Raw genomic sequence first — 16,565 nt, 5'->3', positions numbered from 1 at the left:
AGGGGGTGTCCAGGCTCCTGGGAATTTCGGTCAAAGTGGCCCAGTGGGGGAGCTCCCCGCCTGGCAGGAGTGGCCCCATGTGACCTCCATGCCCTGTCCCTGGCCGCAGCAGCCCCAGGAAGCATGTTCTTGGTGGGGACCTGTGGATGGAGTCACAGGTGCTCCCTGTGGCCAGAGGGTGGAGCCTCAAGTGGCCGTGGCCCCATCAGCCCTGACTGACCAGTGTGGCGTCTGGCGGGTCATACAGCAGGGCGCTGGACCACGATCCCGACGCTCCTGGTGGCCCATGACTGGCTTCTGGATTTCAGTGCCTCCTGTTGACATTGACTTACCCAACTGCATTGTTTGCTCTGTGACTCACCTCTCCTTGAGCGATAATGAGAGTGAAAGTTGTCCTAAGGTGGGTGAATGTGAAAGTTTGCACTCGGTGTAGAGGCTGGGACCTGCTCTGCCAGAGAGGTGCTCTCAAGGCTGGGCTCTGAGGGGGTGTTGACCTTCAGAGCCAAGATGGGTGCAATTTCTCGTGAGGGCCCCTCCAGGCTGGGTTCTCGGTCCTTTCTTCTTTAAAGGTGTGGGTAGTCCCTTTTCAGCTTATCCCATTACAGTGGAACAGACGTGTTTTCTTCTGCTGCCTCCTTGCTGTTCTTAATACTCTCTTCTGTTATTCCACCCAGGCTGGCTACCACGCTTTACATCTGAGGGGTGCTCAGAAATTATTTATTGGCTAAAGGCTTGAAAAGTTCTGTGCTCCAATGATGGTTTAAGATATAGTTCACCACCCCAAGAATTTGAATACGTTAACTAGTCATTTCTCTCAGCTTTGGTGCAAGGGGGAGACTTTACTCCTAGGATAAAATAAAGCTCAGAGGTGGCATGGAAAATCTACTAGGAAAGATCCAGGCTTCAGAATTCCCAAGTCTTATTTTCTGGTCCTAATCAGTGAAGCCGTCTTTCTTCTTATGACCTAGATGCTTAAGGCATTTTCTTTTTTTTTCTAATTGCCTGTAGGCATGGCTGGATGGCTTCACCAACTCTGTGGACATGAGTTTGGGTGAACTCTGGGAGTTGGTGATGGACAGGGAGGCCTGGCATGCTGCAATTCGTGGGGTCGGATACAACTGAGCGACTGAACTGAACTGAACTGAGGATATATATATATATATATATATATATATATTTTCATCTTTTAAAAAAGTTTTGTTTTTCTAATTTTTACGTGTTGGTTTCTGCCACATAGCAGTGTGAATCAGCCATGATTATACATACATCCTTTGGATATCTGTATTAGCTATCTAAAGCATCTTTTATTTCTGAACACAATTTGCACTGTTACTGTTCAGTCGCCCAGCCATGTCTGACTCTTTGCAACCCTATGGACTGCAGCACGCCACCTTCTCTGTCCTTCACCATTTCCTGGAGTTTGCTTAAGCTCATGCCCATTGAGTTGGTGATGCCATTCAACCATCTCATCCTCTGTCACCCCCTTCTCCTCCTGCCCTCAGTCTTTCCCAGCATTGGGGTCTTTTCCAGAGAGTCTACTTCTCTCATCAGGTGGCCAAAGTATTGGAGCTTCAGCATCAGTTTGCACTCTATACCCTCAAATCCCGACCTCACTCATTTCTGGTGACTTCTTAAAACAATCAGTTACCTAGAAGACATTGGGAGGAAAAGCTCTGAAGAAAGCCACTTCCTGGCTTGCGCTTTGCCAGCTTGCTGTCCAGGAGTGTGTCTGAGTAGCAGGGTGAACGTGATTAGACAGAGTTCTTGAGTTTGGAGGGAAGGTGCCTGTCTTTGAGGACAGGCTGCCCCTTTAAGAGAGGAACCGTCTCTTCTCCCTGCAGCCACTCCTACACGTGTGTCCTTGAACACTTGCAGGTGTGAGGAGCGCAAGCAAAAACAAGGGCCTTTCCTCCAGACACTCAAGTGTGTAACTGTCTTGTGCTCAGGCCCCAGGCAGACCCAAGTGAGTCTCAGTTAAGTCTGCCCCAAATGGGGGAGTCTGGCTGAGCTAAGGCCCTACAACGAGGCTCCCTGCCAGGACGGTCTTGGACATTGATCTCTGGACAAGACTTTCTGCTCTTCCTTCGATTAATACTGATGGGATCTGTCTCTTGGGCCAAACTACAGACATTTGTGGGGAATGCTGGACTCAACTGTAGCTCAGCCCTATGTATTTATTAGGTGGAGTGGGCTTGCTGTGGAGTATAGATGATTAGGGAAAAAAAAAAAGTACATTGGGGGAAAGAGGATCTAAGTCTGTCTGTGGCCAAGATTTCCCCAAACCAGAAATGTCGGCTATACTTTCACTTGCAAAGCAGTTTGCATCTGCTCTTTCTGTGCCTGCCTACTTTGAATTAGAGCAGGAACTTCAGAGTTATCCTTCACTTGAAAAAACGTTAACTATCTTCTCATCTATAGTGTTTAAAACATTTTACGTTTATATATGTTAATCATTTTGCTTTTGCTTCTAACTTTGTCCTCTTTCAAAATTGCCATATAAAAGGCCAATTGAATTCTTGGAAGAATAATTGAATTTTATTTAGTGCTTTCGCTATTTTGTTTTTCTATTCCATCTTGTTTTTCCTTGTTTTTCTTCTGAAAAGTCTGCTTTTAAAAATATTTTTTTCTGTTGTCAAATTTTTCTGTTTAATTCTACTGTTATGTTTTATATTCCCAAACTGTTCTACACTGTGGTCAGCTCTTAAGCAGGAAGGAGCTGTGATAACTGCTTGCATTTTAGAGATGGATAAACTAAAGCCCAGAGAGGTTAAATGAGCTGTATGAGATCACTCAATGAATCAGGGAAGAAGTGGGGTCAAGGCTCTGGACACTTGACTCCCTATTTTGGGCATTTCCCACCATCATGTATATATTTTCATTTTATAGGATACTGTCTGCTGTCATCTCAGTCAGTATGCCCAGTGTCCGACATATTTGTTTATTTAAATTTTTTGAAACGCTTCCTCCTTTCTTTTGGTCTACTGTTTCAGAGACGTGGACTTGACATTAAAGGCTGGTTTTGTTTTCTTAATTGTTTTCATTGCTCGATACTGGCTATTCCAGCATCCGTAAATGTAAGGGCATGAACCTGTCGTCTTTCACGATATTCACGAGGGATGTTTTCCAAGCACCTGTTAGAATGTTGTTTGTGGTTATGTGTTGAGTTATAGGAACTTAGATCCTAGATTGCTGCCCTTGAGTTACTAGTCATTGATAGAGAACAAGTGTATACAACATAATGGTTTAGAGTGATTTGTTGAACCAAGGCATCTCAGCCAGTTACAGAATGGATTGTGTGTGGATTGTGGTGGAGATGAGATGAGATTGGGTTGAGTTGGGAGAAACGGAGGGACATAACTCAGAAGAAATGGGGAAAGGCTCTTACAGGTATAAAAACAAGCCAAAGTACCATGCAGTCTCCGCTCTTGCGTCTTTTGAAAATCTTCCTGGTGCCCTGGTACCGACTCCTTCATCCTTAGGCAGAGGACAGTGCAGCTTCATGTTGAGTTTGGCCCAGAGGTCAAGACACTGTCAGGATGCTTTCTGTTCAGTTTCTCATTAAACGTCAGGTCACAAGAACCGAAAGGAGAAAGAGGGACTTTGGGATCATTTATGAATGGTAATTTAGAATGGGGTTGATAAGAAGCGGGTGACGTTTAGATTCTGGGGTCGCCCACCTGCCCCCAGAGGTGGCTGCTCCTGCAGTTGCTGTGTTCAGTCATTCAGTCCTGTCCAGCTCTCTGCGACCTCATGGTCTACCGCACGCCAGGCGCCCTGTCCTTCACTATCTCCCGGAGTTTGCTCAACCTCATGTCCACTGAGTCAGTGATGCCATCCTGCAGTAGTTTGTAAGAAAGATAGACTTGTGAACAGATGGGTCATTTCTGGATTCGAGTGTTCTGTTTTTGCCACCATCGTTTGGCTGTGGGTAGAGACACCTGGGTGAGAGGGCGGGGCCGCTTGGTCCCGTTCCTCTGTTTTAGGACCACCTGTCAGATGTGTGCTGTTGGAGCCAAGTAAACCCTGCTGCAAGGGTGACCAACCATGAGAGTTTCATAGGTTAAAATAAATGCGGTGTCCTGCCCACACTGAGGTGTTTGATTTGACTTTGAGAGTCGAGCTACAGAGATTAGATTCTCAAAGTAGCAGATGAATCCCCAAAGGACCTGAGGTGTGGTCGTTTTTATTTTGGGGTGCATGTTGATGAAATGTAGCCTAGGAGTCCCCCATATTGTTTGGCCCCAAATATAGTTTAATAGAGAGAAGCAGTTTGGGTCACCTTTTCAAAACCCTGATACTTTTCCGCACAGGAGGATTGTTTGAGTAAGACAGTTCAGTAAATGTTTACAGAGCTCACCTGTCCAAGACCGGGTCCCAGGCCAGGCACTGACTATGCCTGTAAGGGTCAATCAGATGCAACCCAGGCTCCCAGGGAGCTGACAGCTGGATCATTCAACAGCAAGCAGGTTTTTTGATAGCTGGTGTTTGTTGGTGAGGCACCATCCCAAGCTTTGGGTTACAGCAGCAGAAACACCGGGCCCTGCCCCTGGAGCATGTGTTCTAGTGATGAGAGAGATGCAGGGAGAGCCAGTTGTCAGGGCTGGCCCTGCTGAGAGCAAAGCATGACGGGAGGCTGCCCGAGACGAGACGCCGGCTGCCCGGGGTCTGACTCTTCTGTGTTAGCCTTGCGCTGGGCACAGGTAACGGAGCGAGAACGTGCAGCTGAACTAGAAAAGCTGAAGTCCCCCTCTGACCGTGGTTCACGAGCAGTGAGATCATTGCCATGGCTGGCAACCCCCACGTCTAGAAAATGGGAAGAAAAGATACCCACACGTGGCCACAAGGAGAGGGATTATGATCCCGAGCATCGGGAACACCTTGCTAACCTCCCGTCCTAGCCTGTGCCTTTCCTTTTACCTAAGTAGCTCACATCTTAGCCTCAGAATAACAGAGGGAAAAAAAAGCAGGGCTTTTAAATAACTACCCTCATCTAGATAGATGGGGACCTTCTAGTCCCTAGACAAAGAGAAGGGGTGTAATCAACTCAATGAGTAGAAATTCGCTTGAAGTTTTGCCTTAAAAAAAAAGAGAGAGATTATAGCCTTGGATTTGACATGCTTTAGGGGTCCCCCTGGAGGGAGGCATCCTCCTGCGACTTGCTTTGCTGTCCTGGGGTCCCTCCAGGTACCCACCCGATGTTATCTGTCCGGAGGCCTTGTCACCATTTTCAGATTGGGGCTGTCAGTGTTGTACTGAGAATTTTCCTCTTCCCCAGAAGCCGAGAAGAACAAAGCAGTCAGAGGAAATTCCCCACTGCAGCCGCGGAGGGGGGGCGTCCCCCCCACCTCCCCGCCCCGCCTGCGAGAGAGACTTCCTTCAAACAGGGACCCTCTGTTGTTGTAGCTCAGAGCTTCAACTTGAGAAGCATAGTTTCCCAGTGATGCCACTGGATTCCTGACGTGTGACACCCCGGGGCGGCCTGGTGAAGGCCGCCGTTGACTGCCCTGGGCCCCTGGACAGGGACAGCATTGTGAGTCACACTCGGTGTGTGAGCTCCCCTGCCCATGACTGGCACTATTATTAGTACCATTCTCCATTCCTGGGACAAAGGTCATTGGGACCAGAGTCCGGTTGGGTGGGTGGGTGGCAGGGGCTGGGCCCAGGGCCGAGAGGAGGTGTGAGTGGAATGGCGGCGAGAAGGCTTTTCCACGTAAAGATGCGTCGGAGGGAGGGGGGCAGGGATGGAGCCCTGGCCCTGCAGATTTGGGCAGAGTGACCCCGAGCGATGCAGAAACAGCCCCTGCGAGAACTCAGATTGAGCAGGCCAGCCTCAGCCAGCATGTGGGCAAGTCTGGGGCTTGAAAACTTCCCTTGGGTCTGGACTTGGGTGCTACCAGCAGGTCAGAGTTGCCAGTGACCCCAAAGCCACCTTTGGGAGTGGGCCACCCTGAGAGGTCCCGATCTTCCCTCCCAGACCCAAGGGGAGGATGGATACATTGTTATGGAAATAGGCTCCAGCGTGGGACTCTCCACTGGTCCAGCCTGGGCACCAGCCACCCTGACGCCCACATTCCGGACTGTCTAGCTGGGAAAAGAAGCCCATGTCTGTCCTATCTCTGATGCCTGCACAACCTAAAAGAGGGTTGAGGTGTCAGCAGAAATGTACAAGAGAGGAATTTCTGGGAAGCATCATGGATCCCTTTTATTCAGGGTCACATTGCGGGTTTTCTGAAAGGCTAGCAGCGGCTTCCAGAATGCCCCAGGTGGGCCCGCCGTGCATGCCGCTGGTGGGGCTAGGCTGGCAGGATCTCTCCTGAAGAATAAGGGAAGGAAACTCGCCCTGACATCACTGCTGCTATGACTTCGTTCTTGTGCAGCCCTGCAAACACGTTCCTCCCTGCCTCCCCATCCTGCGCCCTGTCCTTTCTCTCGGCATCTGGTTTTCCTATTTACCCTCCCTCTTCCCTTCAGTAAATAGGGAAAAAAAGAGGCGCCACACCTAGGACTTGGGTTCCTAGTTCCCGAATTTCAGTTTTGTGTTCCTTATGAACAAAGGACAGCTCACACGGAGGGGAAAAAAACACCCATGTGCAAGGACTCACCCTGTCTCCGGCCACATCCACAGACCCCAGGGATAAGAGGTACACAGACAGTGGGGTGCGGCTCTGAAGTGGCAGCAGGGGCAGCAGGAATAGTTCTGCCTGACGTCCCTCCCTCGTGAGCTGGTCCCTGTGATGCTAATCCAAGCCCCGTCCCCACTCTATGGCTGCACATCTGAAGGGTGGGGGCCTGAGGTGGCTGTTGGACCCCCCCTCCCCGGGAATCTGGATGTGCTTGCTTCTCCCTGCCATTGACCACAACTTCCCAGGGAAAAGAATCCCCATAATTCTTGCTCTTTCCTCAACCTGGTATGATTAGAGCCCTTATCCCTAAAGGGACTTTAAGACAAGTGGAATGAAAGAGGGGCATACCCCGTGGCTCAGCAGTGAAAATCCGCCTGGCAGTGCAGGAGATGCAGAATACTCGGGTTCGATCCCTGGGCCAGAAAGATCTCCTGGAGAAGGAAATGGCAACCCACTCCAGTATTCTTGCCTGAAAAATCCCATGGACAGGGGAGCCTAGCAGGCTTCATAGGATCACAAAGAGTTGGCCATGCCTGAGCACGCATACACACACACACACACACACACACACACAATGGGGGTGAGAAGTAATGAAATCACATGGCCTAATGGTGACCATGAGGGGTGCAGATGGAGCTGGAAGTGTCACCTGTGAGGAGGACACCAAGGTCCCCAGTGGTCAGATTGGGGAACCACTGGCCATCTGGTGTCCTGGACTGCTTGCTGTGAGCCATGAGGAAGAGCTGTTTTTCAAATGCAAGGTCCTTTTACCCTAAGGACCATTGCAGCCAGCGGGCAGGTTAGATGCCAGCTCTGGGTTGGACTTGCCTGGGGGCAAGTCCATGGCTTGAGATGGAGATTTAGGGGGTCAGGCAGGCTGCCTGGGTTCTAGCCATACCACTTCTGACCTGCACAACCTTGGACAAGACACACAGTGGGTCAGTTTTCTCTGCTGTACAGTGGGAGAAACAAATGTGATAACAATAGTATCTACTCAGGGAGTTATTGTGAGGGATAAATATTGGGTTGGTCAAAAAGATCATTTGGATTTTTCCCTAGGATGTTACAGAAAAACCCAAATCAACATTTTGGGGAACCCAATAAGATGCTCTAAAACATGACATATTACTATGGTACATAGTAGGTGCACAATAAATCCTAGCTTTTGTTCCTGTTTTCCTTTACCAGGTGTCTGAAAGCAGACCTCTCTCCACCATGTCTTTGGTCTGTGGTCTTGACCCAAGAGAGGACCATGAACTCCCTGGCTTATTTTCATAATTTTGGGATAGTTGGTTTTTCCTTTCATGTCTCATTTCAGTGGTTCAGTGGGTATCTAGTCTACACTTCTTCAGGATACCTATTATGTCACAAGGGCTATTGTAACTAATTGTATAGCATTTCTTAATAGAAATCTGTTTTCTTCCCCCTGCCCATCCGGATGGCTTCTCAATGGATTCCTCATAGGAAGTCACGACAGGACATTCCTTCTGGCAGAGGGTGGTAGCTGGTGACTACTTGGCTGCCAAGGAAACTGCAAATGTGTCTGAGCTGTCTAGAAAATGTTTTGGTTTTTTTTTTCCATTGGGGTAGAAATAGAGAAGTGGATAAGGGTTTACCAGTGTCATTCCTGGGACTATTTCTTCAAATGTTAATATACTTTGCAGGCATTGGCTGAATTATTTAATTCTAGAATATGTGTAAGATATGTCTTGCAAGATGGTTTTAAACTACTCGGGGTTCATGCATAGAAGGGTGAGGTAGAGGTATTTCATTTTCCTTGCTGAGCTTGGGCTGGCCTGAGGAAGGACCATTGGGATGCTATTACTATAGCCAAGGCTTCCTTGGGGCGTCCTACCAGTGATGGCGAGCACCAGCCGCTGTTTGCTCATAGGTGTCCATCAAGGTTACCCTGGGGCCTGGAGTCAAGGTCTGGGGATTGGCCCGCTGTTTTCTAACTGTGCCTAGACCAACATGACGTCATTTTTCCCGAGCACCTTACTCTGTAATGATAGAATGGAGGCAGTCAGCCCAGTCTGCCATACCGGAGATTGGGGAGTGGGTTTTAGGAATAAGCAAAATGGTGAAGGTGAAAATGTCTTCTAGGTGTGTCCAAGACATGACAAGAGATTGCCCTCCTAGATCATGAAGGGCATTTCTTTATTAGATAGAGAGGCAAGACAAGCTTGTTTCCTATTGCATCTCAGTTTACTTAGGATCACACACATTTGGAACTCAGGTTAAGGATTAGAGCCTAACAAACTCAAGTTTTCTTACTTGAGTCAGAGCATGCCAGGCTTTCTTTGTCTGCACGGACTGGCTGTCTCCAGCTGCTCTGTGTCCAGATCGCTTCTGAGATGGTGTTAACAAGGCCTACACGTCTACACAGTGTAGATGTGTAACAAGCAGTGTGGACTATTGAGCCCACATCTGTCTCTCTAGCTACACCCATAAATCAGATAGGAATCTCTGGCATCATTGTCATTTCTGAATAGAAAACTATCCTAGAAGGAAATCTATGTAACACAAACTCTTTTAGTATAAGATAAACTAACAGTCAGAGTATGTCAGACCTTCCAGAACTAAGATGTTGGCAGTGTTGATGACTAAGACGAGAATTGTGTGTGTGTGTGTGTGTGTGTGTGTGTGAATTAGAGTTTGCTTTACCATGGTGAATTTCTGAGACAGTGCTAACCCGACCTTTGAGGATTTCGTAGCTGGCAAGTTAATTTCCTCCCTTTCTTAGTTTGGATGCTTGCCTGTAGGCATCTTGGGGGACTGGATTGTGGTAGAGAGGAATATTATGACCAAGAGAACATCTAACTTCTCTTCCCTTGTTAGATCGCCCTAAGGTAATGATTCTTCTCCCTCGAAAACCAGGGACCAAAGGGCCCTTACTGTAGACTTTGCTTATGGGCTTTTGACTTATGTTTGGAGCTGACAAAGACACTCCTCGGTTCATACCTTGAGTACTTCATAAGGCAGAAATAATGACTTTGTTTTTGAAGGCCAAGCTGACCATGTTGCCTTAGAATATCTCAAAGGAGCAATCCAGGATTTTCTTTCTAGAATTTGCTTAGCCATAAAAGATGGACTGACTTTTAAATCTATCTAAATAAGGCAATTGATACTCCAGCCTAAAGGCAGTTTTGGTGGGAATTCTTCACCGTTTCGGTCTGTTCCACCAGCTCCTGCAACTCTTGTGCTCTGGGTATTCCTTGTTTTCCCCTGGCGGGTGGGCTGGGAGGGAAGGGGCCGGGATTCGCTGCTGAGCGTGTGGCACATCTGGTGTAGAGATTCACCATGGCTTGTGTCTCCAGGCAGCGGACCGATCCAGCTGTGGCAGTTTCTTCTGGAATTACTCACGGATAAGTCCTGTCAGTCTTTCATCAGCTGGACAGGAGATGGCTGGGAATTCAAGCTTTCTGACCCAGATGAGGTAAGCAGGGAGTGACTTGAGAGTGTTGTGTCCAGGGACGGCGAGAGAGAGCTCTGGGGATGGGCTGTATGGGGCTTGATGGTGTTTTCTAGGGTTTGAATCCCAGCTCTGCCACCTGCTACTTGGGGGACCTCCTCTGAGCCTGAGCTGCATCATTTGGAAAACACAGAAAAGACCTAGGTTGCCCGTTTGTTTTTCAGCTTAACGGATAGGATGTGCCTACAGTGCCTGTCACATATTAGGCCTTTTGTAAACACAAGTTGGGCTTCCCTGGTGGCTCAGTGTTAAAGAACCCACCTGCCAGTGCAGGATACTCAGGTTTAGTTCCTTGGTTGGGAAGATCCCCTGGAGAAGGAAAGGGCAACCCACTCCTATATTCTTGCCTAGAAAATTCTATGGACCAGAACCTGGTGGGCTGCAGTCCATGGGGTTGCAAAAAGTGTTGGAAATGACTTAGCAACTAAACAACAAAAGCAGAAGTTGCCTTCTCTGACTTTGTTCCCTTCTTCATCTTGTGGCTCTGTGAATATGGAAGGCGTCTGACAATTTGAGAGGCCTTCAGCGTTTGGTGAGATTTGCTCATCATTTTGTTTTTTCATCAACAAACAGTGAGGGGAGCAGGAATACACTGAGTCTGAGATGAACATATACACATTGCCCGTGGGCTTCCCTGCTGGCTCAGTTGGTAAAGAATCCACCTGCAATGCGGGAGACCCTGGTTCAATCCCTGGATCAGGAAGATCCGCTGGAGAAGGGATAGGCTACCCACTCCAGTATTCTTGGCCTTCCCTTGTGGCTCAGCTGGTAAAAAATCTGCCTGTAATGCAGGAGACCTTGGTTTGATCCCTGGGTTGCAAAGATCCTCTGGAGAAGGGAAAAGATACCCACTCCAGTATTCTGGCCTGGAGAATTCCATGGATGTGTATAGTCCATGGGGTCGCAGAGAGTTGACAACCAGCAAGGACCTACTGTCTAGCACAGGGAACTCTAGTCAATATTCTGTGATAATCTATAAGGGGAAAAGATCTGAAAATATATGTATGTAGAAGTGAATCACTTTGCAATACACCAGAAACTAACACAACATTGTAAATCAATTATACATCAATAAGAAAACAAAAACAAACAAATAGTGAGTGGTTGCTCTGTGACACGCCCAAATTCAGAGGATGCAGTGCAGTGAACGAGAGGCCCTCTGTTCTGGCTGAAGTGAGAAGCCCTGTGCCTTGAAAAAAAAAAAAAAAGATGCTTCCTGTTGATGAAAGACAGGTGTGACTGTAACTCAGTCCTTCATCCCTCACATCAGATTTCATGCTTTCAAAGCAAAGATGTTCTATTAATAATACAGGGTAAGAGGAGACTCTACAGTGTCTCCTATAAAAAAGACCCTTTTTTAAATATCAAATGCTTTAACTCTAATTCCATAGAAGTTCAGGGTCACTACGTTTTCATCAGCTTAAAGAGTCAACTTCACTGCCAACCTGGTCTAGCCCTCAAAACTTGGAATTCAGAAAAGTAACTTCTTTGTCAGTGAATCTCTCGCCATCTTTTGAACATCATGGGTCATCACCAATGAGTGCAGGCGTATTAACATGTTTCGTGGGCTTATTCTGGAAGTGTTCACCCCTCTTCTTTTTTAAAAATTAAATTTCAGGTGGCCAGGAGATGGGGAAAAAGGAAAAACAAGCCTAAGATGAATTATGAGAAACTGAGCCGTGGCCTTCGCTACTATTATGACAAAAACATCATCCACAAGACAGCGGGTAAACGCTACGTGTACCGTTTTGTGTGTGACCTGCAAAGCCTGCTGGGGTACACGCCCGAGGAGCTCCATGCCATGCTGGATGTCAAGCCCGACGCCGACGAGTGATGGACGCTGAGGGGCCGGGGAAACCCTGCTGAGACATTTCAGAGAACAGCCATGTCGGTCGGACTCTTAATTTTTTAATTGTTATTCTATTTTTAATTTTCCAGAACTCATTTTTTTTTACATTCAGGGGTGGGAGCTAAGTGAGCTGCAGCTATAATCTATTGTGCGCCGTTGAAGGAGAGCCAGGACTGGTGGGGTGGGTGGGACAAGAAATTCTGGAGTGGATTTTCAGGAGACAAGGGCCTTAGAAGCTTGAAGAATCTGGCTTAAGGGAGGAAGAGACTAACACGTCCAGTTATGAAAAAAAAAAAAAAAGTCATCCACAAAAAAAATGTCTTGAGTTATGGACCTATTAGCAAAAGAAATTGATGCACCAGGAGTCTTGAAACTAATGAAAGGCAATTAATTTCCTTTTGTCTTTAGGTCTGAGAGGGCAAAAAAGAGGGAGGTAGGATAAAGCCTTTGGTTTGGGGGTGCACTAAAAAATCACGGACTATTGACCTTTTTGTTCTACTTTTGAAACAAAGATGGACTTCAGTGGGGAGGGGCTGAAACTGTTTTTGTGTTAAAATTTATTCTATTAAATTTTGTGCCAGTATTTTTTTTTTTTCCTTAAAAATCGTCTTAAGCTCTAAGGTGGTCTCAGTATTGCGGTATCATGCAATTTTGTTTTTATTTGCCAACTGAGGATTCTGACACAGTGAAAGGAAACTGTTTATATAGACCCCACTGGAAAGACAAAGCGCCATCACTGAGATTTGGGGATCCCAAGTTCATGTGACTGATGTGTGAAGGGAAAAAATGATGCTAATTTGGGTACAAGGGAACTGTGCATGTGAATTTCTCCTTTAATTTTTAAAAATTATGATCACACCCCTCTACTTATTTGTCATGAGTGTATTCTCAGAGTTTGGACTTAACATTGAGCTAAGAAGCATTAAGTCTTTGAACTGAATGTATTTTGCAGCCCTGCTTTGGACAATAGTAAATGTAGGAGCACTGTAGAAGTCTTATGAAAGAGGGAGTGAAGGGAGAAGATTGACCTGGTTCTCTACTGGTTTTTTAGACTTGTAACATACATGACTTGGAATAAAATCTGTATGCACGGGCATTACCCCTCAGGTCTTAGGAAATAAGTCCTGAATGCATGTCCTTCCCAACTAACACTCTACTTTGTCCTTTGTGTCTTTATTTTCCTAGCATCCCACATTTATCACTTTTCCCCACTCTGTTGTTCAGTAGAAGGAAATGTACAGCTTTCTGATGGGTGAGTGAAAGAGTAGCCACAGACATGTCATGAGTTGAAGAGTGTCTGATAAAGCCATTTAGATGTCCTGGGTTTTAGAAGCCATGGAACCTGAGGGAGCCTAGGAATAAAATGTGGCTCGGCTGTCTTTGGGAAAAGTGCAAGGCTTTCCTTTGAAGGGTTTAAGGCAGCTGTGTCGGGTGTCAGGTGAGACTGGGTGGGCAGGCAAAGGTGCACAGAGCAGATGCTGTAAGGGTCCCGTGCTTGGATCTGTTGTCCTGGCGCAGGATAAGGGAAGGTTGGTAATTGCAAAGGAAGGAAGCTTGAAGGCATAGGAACTATAAGGAAAGGAGCTTGGGTGTAGCAATAAGGTGGTCCATGAGATTCAAATCTACTTTTACTTCTCCCGGAGCTGAACTACAAACATGATCAACCGAGGCCATTGTCAAGGGTCATCTGAAAATGGAGTTTGGGGAGAGGGGACCAACATCTGACTACTAAGGAAAAGTGCCTAATACAATTAGAATCCTCTCTTCCTCAGCTCAACAGGTGCCGGATTGAAAAGGAGGGTGACAGAGGGATGGCTTTCAGCGAGGAAGGGGAAGAAACCCTCAGGACGGGCTTCTCGGGGTTGGCCCTTGTTGGGCTTCAGCTGAGAAACTGGAAGTCTACTAACTACCTTCTAGCATAGCTTCAAGAAAGTGGATTGTTTTCTCCCAGGTCTTCTTGCAGACCCCAGATTATCAGGAACTTAACTCTGTGATTCACACGCTTCCTCATACCGAGAAATCGGAGCATCCGCTTGGAAAGCAGAGGCAGCATTTTGCCCAGCTGTGTATTGTGATCTTCTTCCGGACGCAGGTGCCTTAATGAAGCTCTCGACATATTTTAGGAGCTGCTCAGGGAGTGTTAGGCGGAACTGTTTGGACTACATTGTTTTCTCTTAGATTATGTGATCTTTGTTGGGCACTGGCAAAGATGTGTGTGCGTGTGCGCGTGTGTGTCTCTGTGTGTGTTTGCAGACGTGCAGAACTGCAGCTGAGAGAATGCTGGGGCTTTCTCATGATGTCTTTCCACATTTCAGTGATGGGTGAGAGTAGAACCAAGGCCAGACTTCGGTCCTTGCTTCTTTGCCACCAGGCATATCACTTTCTCAGCTCAACAGCCCTTTCGTTTTCAATCGATGCTGAGACACCCTCCCTGTGTATGTCTGACTCCTGCCATAATTCACGTAAACAAGTGCCTCCTCATGCTCTTCAGCCGCTTGTTTGCTAAGATGCACCCCCCTCCCCCGCCCGGCTCTCTCTCCCAGTCCACTGTTTCCAGTATTTGTAGATAGCGTGTTAGTTCAAACAGCTTTGTCAATCTGGCCAGATGCTTTTTTTTTTCCTCCTTCTGTCCAGAGACCATCCCAGGAAGAGTGGTGGGTGGTTTATACACTGGAAATGGAGCAGAATTGTTGGATTTCTGCTTTAAAAAAAAAAAAAAAACACACACACACACACAAAAACACATGTTAACTTCAGAGGAAGGATGGGCAAATCTGGTTGAGTTGGGTGAAACTCTGTTTTCCTGGAGATGCATCTGTTAACCCATGTTGGTTTGGGCTGTAGGGTTCAGAGTCACTTTGGTTCCCTTTCGCTTTCAGGGGAGGGACTTCCCTACACAGAGCCCTGGTTTTTTGGCTATGGAGATTAGAGGTAACATTCAGAGATCAGATATGCTTTTCCTCACTTTGGGGCTGAACACTCTGGGTTTTAGAGCATTAACCTGCCTAATCTTCATGGTGAAAATGACACCTTCTCTATCCTAGTCATGCTGTGCATGCTGCTGTCTCTGTTGGGGTCTATATAAATGGGTTGAACTCTTAATCTACATTCCAAAGAAGTTTCGAGGAACCATAAATATATGTATACATATACATATATAAAATATATATATTAAAATGAAATTTATCTCTATCAGGAATACTGCCTCAGTTATTGAACTTTTTTTTTTAGAATACTTTTTTTTTAAGCTGAGAAGTATAGGGGTGAAAAAGATGTTATATTGTGTTTGACTATTTTCCAACTTGTATTTTCATATAATTTATATTTTTTAAGAGCTGAAAATTTAAAAGCAAGATAAAAAAAAAAGGAAAAGCAGGTGCTTTTTAAAAAAATCAGAACTGAGGTAGCTTAGAGATGTAGCGATGTAAGTGTCTATGTGTTTTTTTTTAAATGCAAAAAAAAAATTTCTTATGGGGGAGTTTTTCGTTCGTTTATTTTAGTAGCTGATGCTGGCACATCATTTTGCTGGAGAATTTTTTATATACTGTAGCCTGATTTCATATTGTATTTTAAACTGTGTGAGATTAAAAGCAAAGAAATTCATTCATAACGATGTGGGTTTGGCTCCGTTCTTTCCTGTCTGGTTCATGTGTGAAAGGAGGACAAATTAGCCAAGCAGAGACAAGCACAGGAAGGAATGCAACTTCATCTGATCTCACTAGCTCTGCACCATTTCAGATAAAGATTTCCTAATAAAGTGAGAACTAACATAGGAATATGGGGAAGTGTCATCTGACATCCCGGTTACTGAAGATGGAGTCATCCTTTGTGGAATGTCCCCGCCTCATCATAGCACATTTTGATCGTGTCTGAGGACTGAGTCACATGAAGAAACATTGTAATAACTCAACAGATAAACATTTGATTTCAGCTAGGTAAAGTTCCTGATACTGACACAGGACGTTGAACATCTTTGGTCCACGCTTGGGAACAGCACTCTTCCCCCGCCTTCTTTTTGTCCTGTGCCGATTCAGACCCACTGCATGCGTCTTGGCCCCAACTCTTTCGGGGGGGCTGAAAATGGGGAATGGTACCATCCAAGCCCTCAGCAGTCATAAATGCAGCCGTATTTAGGAACACATGCTGCATGGTGCCTCTTCTCTTGTTAAAACTGCAGAAGGTGGATGTTTTTAATTAACACCAGCATTCACAACATGAATCCCGACTCACAGCTGGAAAGAGAATTTTTGCTGAATTGGTCACAAAGAGAGCTCTGTTTTTGGAAAATCGGTTTCTTCCAGGCTGGAGCTTGAGGTTTCCTGAGTGCACATTAAACACTGACTGTGTGGTCCAGTGGTCAGGGAGCCCGCCTGGCCGAGAGGAGGATTCCAGGCCTACCTCCCAGTTAAGCCATCACCACTCACTGGGGGACCGTGGTGAGATGGCTGGACGTCCTTATATTTTTTAGTCTTTCAGTTGCCAACCTGGGCAAAACCACCACTCCAGAGCCAATCTAAGGCCACATCTGAGCTCTTCTCCCCCTGAATCCACAGAATATAGAGACCAGGACTTCGTCTCAGTCAGGGATCTGGTCAGAGAGCTTTCCATCACTGTCAAGATG

General features: G+C 46.5%; 1 protein-coding gene across 3 annotated transcripts in view; it reads left to right on the top strand.

The window, feature by feature from the left end:
- Window positions 1-15,554, top strand: part of ETS1 (ETS proto-oncogene 1, transcription factor) — a 141,595-nt gene extending 126,041 nt beyond the window's left edge. The window contains exons 9-10 of one of the 3 annotated variants that reach the window (XM_040255652.1): window positions 9,941-10,059; window positions 11,714-15,554. In XM_040255652.1, coding sequence (XP_040111586.1) covers window positions 9,941-10,059; window positions 11,714-11,929 — 335 coding nt within the window. In that variant the 3' untranslated portion in view covers window positions 11,930-15,554. The remainder of the gene's footprint in view (window positions 1-9,940; window positions 10,060-11,713) is intronic. The other 2 variants (XM_040255654.1, XM_040255653.1) reach the window with 2 other exon arrangements.
- Window positions 15,555-16,565: the final 1,011 nt, after the last annotated feature.

The sequence above is a fragment of the Oryx dammah genome, unplaced genomic scaffold (assembly GCF_014754425.2).
Source record: "Oryx dammah isolate SB20612 unplaced genomic scaffold, SCBI_Odam_1.1 HiC_scaffold_15, whole genome shotgun sequence".
Lineage (NCBI taxonomy): Eukaryota > Metazoa > Chordata > Mammalia > Artiodactyla > Bovidae > Oryx > Oryx dammah.
This window is presented reverse-complemented; position numbering and strand designations above follow the sequence as displayed.